This window comes from Marmota marmota, unplaced genomic scaffold (assembly GCF_001458135.2).
Source record: "Marmota marmota marmota unplaced genomic scaffold, marMar, whole genome shotgun sequence".
NCBI lineage: Eukaryota > Metazoa > Chordata > Mammalia > Rodentia > Sciuridae > Marmota > Marmota marmota.
In genome coordinates, this window is record NW_026000016.1 from 8,133,531 (window position 1) to 8,148,244 (window position 14,714).

The 14,714-nt window shown below is 33.9% G+C and overlaps 1 protein-coding gene across 1 annotated transcript in view; it reads right to left on the bottom strand.

Moving 5' to 3' along the window:
• Ccdc7 (coiled-coil domain containing 7) overlaps positions 1-14,714 on the bottom strand; it is a 194,342-nt gene that overhangs the window by 143,312 nt on the left and 36,316 nt on the right. The window contains exons 7-8 of the mRNA XM_015483292.2: positions 9,277-9,341; positions 8,102-8,158 (exon numbers count right to left, since the gene is read on the bottom strand). Of these exons, the coding sequence (XP_015338778.1) occupies positions 8,102-8,158; positions 9,277-9,341 (122 nt within the window). The remainder of the gene's footprint in view (positions 1-8,101; positions 8,159-9,276; positions 9,342-14,714) is intronic.

Genomic DNA, 14,714 nt, shown 5'->3' on the forward strand with positions numbered 1-14,714 from the left:
TATTTCATTGAACAGATTGCTCATTCCTTTGGTTTGTATCTCTATACCTTCCTCTATCCCAATGACTCTTAAGTTTGTTTTTTTTTTTTTGGTTATCCCAAATCTCTTGGATGTTCTACTTGTGGTTTCTTATCAGCCTTTCTGAGTTGACTAGACTCTTCGAGATGATATATTTTGTCTTCGTTGTCTGATGTTCTGACTTCTAATTGGTCTACTCTACTGGTGATACTCTGAGTTTTTAATTTGGTTTATAATTTCCTTCATTTCCAGGATTTCTGTTTGATTTTTTTGGTATAACCTCTATTTTCCTGTAGAGTTGCTCTTTTGCTTCTTGGATTTGTTTATGTAATTCATTGTCAAAGTGATCTTTCATTGTCTGCATTTGCTACCTAAGGTCTTCCTTGAGACTCCAGATCATCTGGAACATGTATATCTTGAAACCTTTATCTAACATTTTCTCTGCTGTGGCTACCAACTCCTCTATTGTTGAGTTGTCCTTCATTGTTTGTGTTCCTTTTTTTCCTTGTTTTTTCATGATGCTCACGTTTTTTTTCCAGCTCTGTGTGACTGCTGTGTTATTATTTACTCCTATAAATTTGTGTTGTTTTTGTATAGCTCCAAGATCTCTCCTTTGTGATGGGAGACAATGTCTAGAGATGTTAGGTTCAATTGTAATTTAAAGTAAATTCATTAGTTTCATAAAAGGCATACAGATTCTGGTGGTGTATAGAGAACTGAGGGTTGGTTGTAGGACTTTATGTTTAGGGGGAAAGATATAAGGATATGGGGGTTAATATATTTTAGCTACTTTGGAGGAGAGCTCTAATGAAGGGGGATATTAACAGGAGAATAGACAGGAGTATTTTGGGATAGCTAAGTACTTAGGAGGACTATAAAAAACATAGAAACCTTCACCTAATTGCATTTAGTAAATTACATGTAGTAGAAGTAGTAATGCTTGGGAGATTGGGAGGGGAAAAGAAGGAGGAAGAAACAAAGACTAGAAGAAGAAAGAAAGAGAGAAAAGAAAAAGGAAGAAGAAAAAAAATTCACTCTTAAGAGTTCTATTTTCTTCTCCTCCAGTATGTGGCATTGCACTTTCCAGGCTGTCTCTGCCCTCAGGATGTAGAAAGCAATCGTGTGGGGTGGCTTTCCCTCCTCTGCTGGGTGTCTCTCCAATCCCGGTCACTTTGGGTTGCTCCCAGTCTCTACTCCCCTCACTTCTCCTGCCCACTAGGCCACAATTACTGGGGCTCTTCTCCACAGCTCTAGTTTCACTCTGGGCATGGGGCACCCTGGCCGCCCTGCACTCTTGATCAACTGAGCGCTCTCTTTGTTTGGTAGTCATCCAGTCATCACAGCTGTGGAGAGAGGGAGTTGGAAACTGACAACCTATTCTGACTTATTCCCTCCAATAGCCACGCCCACCAAGAGCTGGTGAGAAAGGTTTTGGTGTTCACAGCTGGGGAAAGGGGGAATTGGAGATCAGGTGCCTTTTCAGTTTTCCTCGGCTCTGATTTTCATGCCTACTGAGAGCTGGTGAGAAAGTTTTTGAGTTATCCCAGCTGGGTGGAGGGAGGGGGCTGGGGCTCACACTCCTGATCTGTCATCAATCTCGCTGCCATGTGATCCGCCCAAAACTTATGAGGTAGATTCTCCAAGATGGTGACCGCCCGTTTCTGCGCTGGGGTATCTGGTGAGGAGGAGAGAACTGGGCTGTTTCTCCGTTAAGTCCCAATTTCAGTCCTCCGACCGGTACCCTGTGGAGACGTGGGTGGCACATCTTCACAGGATCTGAAATTCTGCTTCTCTATACTGCCAGAACTCCGCAGTGCTCAATTCGCCCATTTGCGGAGAGCTGCTGTTCAGCTGGTCAGGTTCTGCGCACAGAGGGACTCGGATTTTCTCATGTCTGGACTGCGTTTGTGACCATCTGTTGTTTAAAACCCTGTCACAGGCTCCATGAAGATTAGTGGGTGGGGGCTTCTATGAGTGGAAGTGTCTGTCTACTAATTTGGGGTCATGCCAGTCATGAGTCTCCTCTTCCAAGGTAATAGAAAAAGAGTAATCATTCAAATTCAGTATTATTATAGAGAGATACTTATTATCTTGCCATTTTGATTTATTTTTAATGTCTGCTTCAATACTAATTCTCATTTGCTTATCTACTCTTCTAATGACAGTTTTTCTTCCTTAAGTGCTCTTGGTTATTCTTATTTTCTTCTGTATGTAGGGTTCCTTTAAGTATCTTCTGCATGACTATTTTAGTAGTCATAAATTCTGCTAGTTTATGCTTATCTTGGAAGCTTTTTACATCTCCTTTGACTCTGAGAATAGCTTTACTGAATACAGAAATTCTGGCTGGCAGTTTTCTTTTAGGGCTTGGAACACATTGCTCAAAGCCCTCCTAGACTAGGGATTCTTCTGAGAAATCTGCTGTTGTTCTGGTTGATTTTCCTTTAAATGTGACTTGTCATTTCTTTCTTGCAATTTCGAAAGTTTTTAAATTTTTTCCTAGATTTTTGGCATTTTATTTATAACGTATTTGGAGAGCCTCTTTTTCTGGTCTTGTATATCTCAATCACAAGGTTTTCAATTTTTTCTGCTATCACTTCACTGAACAGATTATTAATGCCATTATCCTGTATATTTTCTCCTTCCTCAATGCCAATGATTCTTAAGTTTGGTCTCTTCATGTTTTCCCAGAGTTCTTGAATATTCTAATCATAATATATTATTATTTATTCTTTAATATTATCTGAATGACTAAGTCCTTCCATCTATCTATATATTTATATTGAAATGTTATATATTCTTCATTGTTCATTTCTTACATCTTCTTGGTTCATTTCTTACATCTTCTTTTAATTCATTGATCATTTTAATAATCAACTAAAAAGTTGATTGAACAGATTTTGATCCACTACAATATCCGTGGAGTCAATTATTAGATGATTATAAACTTCTGGAGGATACTTCCTTGTTTTCTCATGTTTTCAGAGGTTATATGTTGTTTGCACATCTCTTGTGAAGGATTACTCTTCCTCTAGTATGTGAGGGTATTTTAGTAGTTATCCCTTAAAAATATGCCCTGATTGAGGAATATATTTTAGCATCAAAACATCCAATCAGTGTAATCAAAGTGTAAGTTCAACAACCAGCACTGCTTTGTGAGGAAAGTAATCATCAAAATCACTAACTGAAAGCAAACCATATATCTACATATATTGAATATTACTAGTTTTTTGTACAATTCTATTAACCAATGAGAATAGTGTGTCAAAAAATATAAATTAGGCTGAAAAGTTAAGCATTAATGACAGTGCACTTAATAATAAATGATACTGGAAGAAGAGGAGAAAAGAAAACAGAAAGAAAGATAAAAGAGAAGGGAATGGAGGTAAGAAAGAAGAAAAGAGGTATCAAGAAAAAATCCAATTAATTGAAAAAAATACATAAAATCAGAACAATGAAAAAACAAATAAAGAAGGATGACACAATAAAAAACATTACAGAAATAGTTAATGCAACAATAACCAATTTGGTTTTCTCTTTGCTGCAGTATTTAAATTGTAAACACTTCTTTCTGGGGCTTCAATTTAGAGTCTCCCAGCTATGAGGAAGTTTGTGGGACATAATTATCATACTGTTCATTCTCACCTCTGACCCCAAAGAAGCAAACTTGGTAGGGAATTCTGTATGTTGAGTTTTGCTCTTCCTTCCCTGCCTGCAACTGTTGGAAAAGCACTATCCATTTCAGAGCAGAATTCACCCTCAATTTCACTGTGATTTTATACCTGGAGGTAAGGGTGTACCTTTAGTAGGAGATGGTGGCCAGCCCTCTCACCCAGGTAGCCTAAAATCTGATGCAGATTACACCACACCTCTCATTCTAAAAGCCTCAGTTCATGTGCTGGAGGGAGGTCAGTGAGAAATGTTCAAGTTTTATTAGCAGATCTCCCGGACATTTCTGGAAATGGAGGACATGGCCAGTCCCACAGTCAGATGCTGCCGGTAGCAGCTTTTCACCCAACCCAGACCTGAACCATTTCTAATCCCTGTCAGCCTTGCTCCTTATCACAGACTTCATATTATTCAGACCAATTTCACATGAAAGCGCCTTCTACCTTTCTATGTCCTAAAAATCTGCAGATCAGCAGCTGAGCTCCCATTGGTGCCCAGAGCTTCCCTCAATCTTGTGCCAGTCTCACTCTTGAGCTCCAAATGACTGATGGGTTTGTGCCCACCAATCCAATGAGAAGCAAAGCATAAATGGTTGTTGGATCTTGAGTACACAAAAAGAAAGAAAACAAAGAACAAGAAAAAAATAGACAAAGGAAGCAAAAAGAAAAACTTTAGGGATTTTTAACCTCCTTCGCAGAAAGTTTAAAACAATGATCCTTTTTAAGTTGGTTACACTTTCCCTGCTTTCACTAAATCCATTGGGAAGTGCTAGGATCTCTTCCAGGCCAGGTCACTTTGCAGTATCTCAATTCCTTTTTCTGTTCAGATTGTGGGTCTAGACACAAGAGAGCCTCTTTCCTTAAGATAGTTGGAAAACCTTCTTTCAGCTTGTTGGAGGGGCATTTTTCCTTCCCCAGTGAACAACTACATGTCCAATGTGAGTGCAGTGTACTTTTAAAAATATTCTAAAAACCAATTTTTCTTGGTTTCACCTGATTGCTGGCTCTCTTGAGTTTCATTCTAGTGCTTTTCCACAGTCTTCCTACCTCAATAGGCAGCTGCAAAACTGCTGTTTTGATTCAGTCTGAGGGAGCATCTACTATATTTACGGTGGATTCTTCTAGTTCACCATTTTCAATTTCCTTCTCGATACTCCACTTTCAGCAATGGACAGATCACCCAGACACCAAATCAATAAAGAAGACCTGGACTTGAAATGCATTTTAGACCCAATGGACCTAACAGATATATATTCAGAACATTCCAACCAAAAACACTGCTCTCAAGTGGACATGAATAGAACATATGTTAGGTCATAAATCAAATTTTAATTAAAAAGTTTGTTTTGAGATGGATTTTACTATGTTGTCCACGCTGCTTTCAAACTCCTGGGATCAAATGATACTCCCACCTCAGCCTCCCAAGTGCTAGAACTACAAGTGTGTGCCACCATGCTTGAATAAGTCTCAGTAAATTTAAGAGGATTAAAATCAAAACATAAATATTTCTGAACCACAATGATATGAAACTAGATATCAATAATGGAAGAAAAACTAAAAAATCCACAAATGTGGAAATTAAACACTACTCTCCTGAATAATGATTCAAAAAGAAATTTCAAAGGAAAAATTTTTTAAATCTTCAAACAAAAATGGAAATACAATATACCAAAACTAATGAAATATAGAAAAACTAGTACTAAGAGGAAAGCTTTAGTAAAATAAAAGCTTACATAAAAAAGAAAAAAGATCTCAGATAAACCATCATTATAACTCAAATAATTAAAAAAAGAACTAAGCCCAAAGTCATAAAAGGAAGAAAATAAAAGATCAGCACAGAAATAAATGATATAGAGATGCTGTTGTTAAAAAAAAGACAAACAAAATTAATAAAACTTAACTAGGAAAAAGAAGACTCAAATATCATCAAAAAAGAAAGAGGAAACACTATAACTGTTACCACAAAAATACCTAGGATCCTAAAAGACTACTATGAATAATTATATGCCTAAAAGTTGGATAATCTGAAAGGAATGAATAATCTTTATACACCTACTATGACTGAATCATGTAGAAGTAGAATATTGACCAATTAATGAGTAAGAAAATCTTCCATCAAAGAAAAGTTAGGACATAATAATTTCACAGACTAATTCTACTCAAATTTTAAAGAACAAATATAATCCTTCTCAAAGTCTTCCAAAATATTGAAGAGGTGGGAATACTTCCAAATTATCAGCCTTATTCTGATATCAAAACCAGAGAAGTTCATTACAAAAAGAGAATACTGTTTTACAGTATTTTACTAAATTACAAGCCAATATCCCTGGTAAACACAAATGCAAAAATACTATCAAACAGCACAGAAATGAAACAAAATGAGTTATCAAACTATGAAAAGACATGGAAGAACTGTAAATGTATATTAAAAGAAAGACTATAAATATAATTCCAAACATGCTACCTTCTTGAAAATTTAATAAAAAGATCAGGGGTTGCCAGAGACTCAAGTGAATGGAGAGCGAGAGATGAATAGATAGGTAGAAAACAGGGAATTTTAGGGCACTGGAACCATTCTGGGTGATACTATAATGGTGGATACATTTCAATATATGTTTATCAAAATCCAGAGAACTCTCCAACACAGAAAGGTATCCTATGTAAGCTATGGACTTTAATTAACAATAATATATTAAAATTGCTTCATTGATCATAACAAATGTATCATGCTTACGCAAAATATTAGGAGAGAGAACTTTGTGCAAAGAAAATGGGTTAATGGGAACTCAGTACTTTCTGCTCAATTTTTCTACAAATATAAAATATAAAATTTCTCTAAAATTGTCTATTAATATTAAACAAAACAACACAAAGATAAAATTGTGGTATGAAAATTAAAAAACAATGCAGTACAATGCTAATAGAATATAGAAAATGGGAAGGGACAGAGGGACTAAATTTTGGCCAAAGACGATTAGAGAAGGTTTTTTAAAAAAAAAAAAAAAAAAAACAAAGAAAGAAAATGAGAGTAAACAAGTGAAACATAACAACATTGACAGAAACTAGGTTTATTCTGCTTTATCCCAGAGGTTGAAGCAACTGCCATGGGAAAACATACTTAGAAATTTTAAAAAGGGTTTTTACCATATTGTGCAATGTAACCCTGTCCTCTGCTTCCCTCAAAAACCATGAAGAAAAAATTTCTACTATATTTGATCCTTTAAAATTTGACTTTATGGTTGGAAGATGTGTTTGAATACCCTATAAATGGGCACAGAGACTTCTGCATTCTTCCATGACACAGCATTAGGGACCAGAATTACCCTTCCACCTTAAACCACAAAATCCTAGACAAAAATATATATTAAAAAACAGATAATTCAGAAACTGGAAAACAATCAATACAGAAAAACAAAGAGCCCTAATAACTTACTAACTGGAATTTCCAGGCCACAGTATAAGAGTAAGTCAAACAGAGCCTACTAGTCTCCTTGAATATAAGAGTCAAAGTTCAGTAGTTGTGGAATTCAAGTCAGCTAAAATTCATGGAGCACGCTATTAGAGGGAAAAGTCAGTCAAATAGATTGAGAATAAGCTTCAAGAGTTCAGAGAACATTATAGATGTGCAAAGGATTACCTTTGATGCAGAGAGAGGCGTTTGTTATCCATTCTAAAGCTCTAGATACCTTCCTACACACACACACACACACACACACACACACACACACACACACAGAAACCCAAAACGTTCAGAGTTCTCTTGGATCAAAATTCTCCATAAAAACTGGGATTACTAAAGAATGTGTATATTTCTTTATTTAAACACAACAATACTCGGGTTTAAAGGTAATGCTGAAAAAATGAAAAATTACAGCAATTTCTTCCAAAGAATTTTATTTCTACTTCTAAATTATATTCCATCATGTATATTACATTATTGTTTCAAAATTCTCTTCAGTATTAATACATAAACAAAATAATTTCTCCTTTCTCTTGATAATAGTCATTAATTTCATACATGTTCTGGCTACTCTTTATATTCATGAACTGACAAGTTCTCAGTGGCAAAGAATTAGTATATTTGAGGTGATATATAATTCCTAATATTGAAATCTATAAACCATGTCTTAAATTTATCACTGTACCAACTTAAAGGCCTGCTGACTCTTCAGTGGCATGTTATAACCACAATCAAAACCTCCATTCCAAGAACCCGCATGGCACTCCTCAAAACTGAATCAATTTTGGTAATAGCAGCCTCACCTAAGAATTTCAATATGTCCTTGACAGCCAGCTCAATTATATGGCAGTTAACTTCAGGGAATCTGTGTTGTTACCCTAATAATTATTACTTTAAATTATAGAAATAAATGTATTTGAAAAGGCTATTAACACAATGATGCCTAATAGCAACTTACGTGTTTCGGTTTCAGAAGTATCTAAAACTTCTTCTATTGAGTGGGTTTTTATGAATTCTGAAAGAATTAAGAGTGTACCAGTCATTATAAATTTTAAATAGCAATCATATGTGCTAATTGACTTTAGATGTTATAGTTAACAATTCATCCAAGGGAAAGAAAAAGTAATAATTGCCAACACTATGGATCCCTCCAATCAGGCAATAAATGGTAGTATATAAAAAATATGTAAAAATTTATTACAAATTCATCATTTTCTCATTAAAACTTATTTTCCCTCTCATATTCATTTCTATGAGTTGATAGTAACATCATTATCTAAACTCCCTTCCTTTCATATTTAATTACCAAGTTTTTCCTTATATCAACTAAATATTTCTCAAATTTGTCCCTTTCCTTCCCTTTTAGTAGTGTTCTAATATAGGTATTTATCACATATCTAAGATACAATAAAAACTTCCCTTACTCCCAATCTCAAATCTAGCTCCTCCAATATGGCTAAATCATTTCTCTAAAATTAAATCAACAATGTCACTTCTCTGCCCCCCAAAAAAATCTGCAATAAATTCCTATTACATATGAAAAAAGTCCAAGCACTTTAGCACAGTACATGATCCTTCTATGTCGAGGCCTTCTTCTCTACCTTAACCCTGACTGTCACTTTATACCAATTCAGTTGTAATTCTTTATTCATGCTGTTTATTCAAACTATTGTTATTTCTTAAAATACCAAATATCTTCCTCTTTTGTTAAAATAAATCCTATTTATCCTTTAAATTTTAATAAACTCTTCCTAATCCCTCAGGTTAAACAAATCCTTCCTTTTTTGTAGACTCATTGCAAATTACACATACTTTTTAATGTATTATACTATATTAAAATGATGCATACCATGCTTGTGTTCCTGTAAGATGTGATTTTTCATGGGAACAACAACAAAATTATATACTATTCATTTAGTATTTTCCCAGAATCTAGAATATAAACTTGGACTGATATACCAAACCCAGTATTGAATAGTTTTTAAATTTAGTGTTGTAAGATTTTATAGCTCTCAATTTTTAATTGTAAATCTCAAAATGTTAGTATATTTAGGAAACCCTGTAAAGGCTGAAAATGTATAAAATATTTTTAGGAAATCCTATAAAGGCTGAACATGTAAAAAATATTATCACCTTCAATTTTCTGCTGTATGTTTTCACAACTTTCCACTGATATTAGTTGATTTTCTTTATTATCTCTGTTGAAGTTTCAACAAATAAAACATTTTAATATATCAAAGAATAAGAGTTTAAATATATTCCATAAGAATTAGAATATACAGTCTAGACATAAGAAATTTGTAAAATAAAAGTGACATGTTCTTTAACCTTTGTTCAGTTATTAAGGTAAATTAGTAATAAGCATTTTAAAAGTATGAAACTCAAATTCTATAATTCTATAAGTTGTATATATTCCATTAATATAATTATTTCAATAATATAAATGACAAAAATAAATTGGGTAAAACATTAGTTTTTTTTTTCTTTTTTTGTAATGCACCAATGTTGTAAAGGTTAAATAAGAGTACAAGTTTTGAAGTGAGACTAAATGGCCCAAACCTGTTTTACCTAGTTATTATGTGACCTGGAGTAGAAATTTATTTTTTTTATCTAGTAAACTGTGGTATAATACCTTTATTATAAAGTGGTTATGATGATCACATGAAATTATACATGTGGTTAGTAAAATATAGTACACACCTGTAATGCCAGCGGCTCGGGAGGCTGAGGCAGGCAGATGGCAAATTCAAAGCCAGCCTCAGCACATCAGCAAGGCCCTAAAGAACTCAGTGAGACCCTGTTTCTAAATATTTTTAAAAGAGCTGAGGATGTGTCTCAGTGGTTAAGTGCCCCCGAGTTCAATACCCAGTAACCCCCCAAAAATTAACACATACCAGATCATTAAATGTCAAGTATGTATATTAACATATAATCTGACACTAATGTCATCCCTAATAATAAATAACTCAAGTGAATATACCTGAGCCTCTAAACCAAGAGTCTAGTTATGCAATTCTCATGGCAGCTAACCCAAGTAATATTCTTTTCATTCCTTTAGTTCTGTTAATTAATACAAAGAAATCAATAAAGTAATTGCATGATAAACAATGCCTTCTAATTATGCATTCTTCTTATTTTAACAATTCAAAGTACAAAGGGTTTTAAGTATGCTTTCTTTTTTTTTTTTTTTAATTTTTTATTGTGGGTTGTTCAAAACATTACAAATTTCTTGACATATCATATTCCACACTTTGATTCAAGTGGGTTATGAACTCCCACCTTCACCCCATACACAGATTGCAGAATCACATCAGTTACACATCCATTGATTTACAAATTGCCATCCTAGTGTCTGTTTAAGTATGCTTTCAACTGTTGTTTGAAAATGTAACTTTTAAGTTGGCCATATAATTTTTAATATTAACATAATGGTCTCTAGTTCTACCCATTTTTCTGTAAATTACATAATTTCATTTTTCCTTATGGCTAAATAAAACTCCATTGTGTATATCTAGCAAATTTTCTTTATCCATTCATCTATTGATGGACTCTTAGGCTGGTTCCATAGTTTGGCTATTGTGAATTGTGCTGTTATAAACACGGGTATGTATATATCACAGTAACATGATGACTTTAAGTACCAAGCAGTGGTATAGCTGAGTCATATGGTCATTCCATTCCTAATCTTTTGAGAAACTTGCATACTAATTTCCATAGTGGCTGTACTAATTTACAATCCCACCAACAGTGTAATAGTGTTCTTTTTCTCCATATCCTCTCCAGGATTTTTTTTACTATTTGCACATTTTTGTGTGTGCAGAGGGAAAATATAGTAAAAGAACTTTTATGCTTTTTGAGTTAATTTTATTTTTATTGGATATAACATTAGTATCCATCTTGACATATTATAAAAGCATGGAATATAATTTGCTGTAATTAGTCCCTGGTATTTCTCTCTCCTCCTTCCTCCCCCTATTCCTTTCCCCATACTCCACTGATATTTCTATTACTTTAAGCTTTTTTTAAAAGTTAATGTCTTTTGGATACACCTGAGGAAAAGATTCACTGTGTTTTATTCATATATGTACATAGAAAAGTTAGGTCAGCTTCATTCTACTGTTCTTCTCTTATGCCATTCCTTCTCCCTCCTCCCTTAGTCCCCTTCATCTAGGCCACTGATCTTTCTTCTATTGTGATGGAATCCTCCCTTTTCCCTCCCTCCCTCCATTCCTTCCTTTATTTTTCTCTTTTTATTCCCCTTATTTTGGGCTAGCTTCTGAAAATCATAGAAAACATTCAACATTTGGCATTCTGAGTCTTATTAGCATAATAGTCTTCATTTCCAGGTGTGCGCCTCTCTCTCTCTCTCTCTCTCTCTGTGTGTGTGTGTGTGTGTGTTTGTATATAACATTTTCTTTATCCATTCGTTTGTTGAAGGACACTTGATTGGTTCCATAGTTTTGCTATTGTTTATTGTGCTGCTATAAATACTGATATGGCTGCATCCCTATGGTATGACTCCTTGGTATGTATCTTTTGGATAATATACCAAGGAGTGGGATAGATGGATTACATGATAGTACAGTTCTATTTTTTTGAGAAATTTTCATACTGCTTTCCAGAGTAGTTGCACTAATTTGAAGCCCCAGCAAAAATGTATGAGCGTACATTTCCCTCCACATCCTTGCCAATACTTATTTGTATTCTTGATAACTGCCATTCTAATTGGAGTGAGATGAAATTTCAGTGTAGTTTTGATTTGCATTTCCCCAAGTGATGGAGATGTTGAACATTTCTTCATCTATTTTCTAACCAATTTATTCCTTCTTAGTGTCTATTTATGGGCTTAGATTTTGGCTCAGTGGCAGAGCACTTGCCTCGAATGTATGGGGCACTGGGTTCGATTCTCAGCACCACATAAAAATAAATAAAATAAAGGTATTGTGTCCATCTACAACTAAAAAAATATTTTTAAAAAGAAGTTTTTAACTATTTTTGACTATTTTTCAATCAGGTTATTTGGGGGGTTGGTGTCAGATTTTTGAGTTCTTTATATACTCTGGATATTTATATACCTATCCAAGGAGAAGATCGCAAAAATTTTCTCCCATTTTGTAGTCTATTTCCCCGTGCTTTAGTTTCCTTTGCTATACAGAAGTTTTCAATTTGATGTCATCCCATTTATTTTTTGTTTTATTTCTTGCAATTCAGAAGTTGGTGCCTATGCCAACATGTTGGAAGGTTGGGCCTACATTTTAATCTTGCATTTGCAGAGCTTCTGGTCTAATTTCTGAGTCTTCAATCCATTTTGAGTTGACTTTTGTGTAGGATGAGAGATACAGGTCATGTTTCATTATTCTACATACGGATTTCAAGATTTTCCAGCATTAATCATTGAAAATGCTGTCTTTTCTCCCACAAGTGTTTTTGGTACCTTTGTCTGGTATCAGATAATTGTATTTATGGAGGTTTATCTCTGTGTTTATTACTTCTATTCCAGTGGTCTTCATGTTGGTTTTGGTGCTAGTACCATGCTGTTTTAGTTACTACACCTCTGTAGTATATTTTTGAGATCTGGTATTGTGATGCCTCCAGCATCATTTTTTTTCCCCTTATAATTGCTTTGGCTATCCTGGGTCTCTTACTTTTCCAAATGAATTTTTTAATTAATTTTTCTAGTTCTGTGAAGAATGTCATTGGTATTTTGATGGTAATTTCATTGAATCTGTATAATGCTTTTGGTAATGTGACCATTTTAATAATATTAATTCTGCCTATCCAAGAACATGGAAGGATTTTCCATCTTCAATTTCATTTTTAAGTGTTCTATATTTTTAATCACAGAGATCCTTGACATCCTTTGTAAAATTTATTTCCAAGTATTTTCTGAGGTTGTTGTGAATGAATAGTTTTCTTAATTTCTTTTTCAGCACGTTTGTTATTGCAGAGTATGAAAGTGATCGATTTATGTATGTTGATCTTGTATCCTGCTACTTTACTAAATTTGTTTATCAGCTCTAGAAGTCTTCTGGTGGAATTTTTGGGGGGTCTTCTAAATAAAGGATCATGTCATCAGCAAATAGATAATTTGAGCTCTTCCTTTCCTATTCATATCCTTTTAATTTCCTTCTATTGCTGATTGATCTGTCTAGAGTTTCAAGACAGATACTAAATGGGACTGGTGAGACAGTACTTTATTGTCTTCTTCCTTTTTTAGAGGAAATGCTTTTAGTTTTATCTATTCAATATATTTTTGGCTTTGGGTTAGTCACATACGGTCTTTACAATGTTGAGGTAATTTCTCTCTATCTCTAGTTTCTCTAGGGTCTTAAAAATGAATATGTGTTGCATTTTGTCAAATATTTTTAATGTATTGAAATAATCATGTGATTCTTGTCCTTAAGTCTATTTATGTGGTTAATTACACTTATTGGTATCAGGTTTTTGAGTTCTACATATACTCTGGATATTAATATTAATTCACCCAATTTTTTCTGCTATACATTCATCATTCAAAAGTGAATTATTTAGTCTCCAGGTGCTAGAGTGGTTTCATTTCTTTATTTGCATATGCTGAACTATCCATGCATCCTTGGAATAAAATCCACTTGATTTTTGTGCACTATCTTTTCAATGTGTTCTTGTATATGGTTTGCCAATGTTTTATTAAGAATTTTTGAATCTATGTTCATCAAGAATATGAGCCTGAAGTTTTTTTTCTTTGAGGTATCTTTGTTTAGTTTTGGTATCAGGGTGATACTTATTTCATAGAATTAATTTGTCAATGATCCCTCCTTTTCTATTTCATGAATATTTGAGGACGGTTGGTTCTTCTTTAAAGGTTTGGTAGCACTTGACTAAGAATCCATCCAGTCCTGGACTTTTCTTTGTCGAAAGGCTTTTGATAGCTGCTTCAGTTTCATTACTCGATATTGATCTTAAGTTTTCTATATCCTCATAGTTAAACTTGGGAAGGTCATATGTTCCAGGAATTTGTCAATATCGTCAAGGTTTTCTAGCTTATTGGAGTAAAAATTTTCAAAATAGTTTCTGATGATACTCTGAATTTCAGTAGTGTCTGGAGTGATATTTTCTTTTTCATCTCTGATTTTGAATATTCTCTTTTTATAATTTGGTTAATTTAGCGAGGGGTTTACCATTCTTATTAATCCTTTCAAAAATTCTTTGTTTCATTCTCTATTTCATTGATTTTGGCTCTACTTATAATTATTTCCTGTTTTCTGCTGACTTTGGTGTTGGTTTGTTCTTTTTCTGGGACTTTGAGGTATAATGTTATAGAACTTATTTGGTACCTTTCTAATTTTTTAATATATGAACTCAGTGCTACAGACTTTCCTCTTAATGTGTAACCGATGTGATTCTGCAATCTGTATTTGGGGTAAAAATGGGAGTTCATAACCCACTTGAATCAAATGTATGAAAGATGATATGTCAAGAGCCTTGTAATGTTTTGAACAACCAATTAAAAAAAGATTTAAAAAACTGCTTTCATACTGTCATATTTTGATATGTTGTATTGCTATGCTCATTGTAAGAATTTTTATTTCACC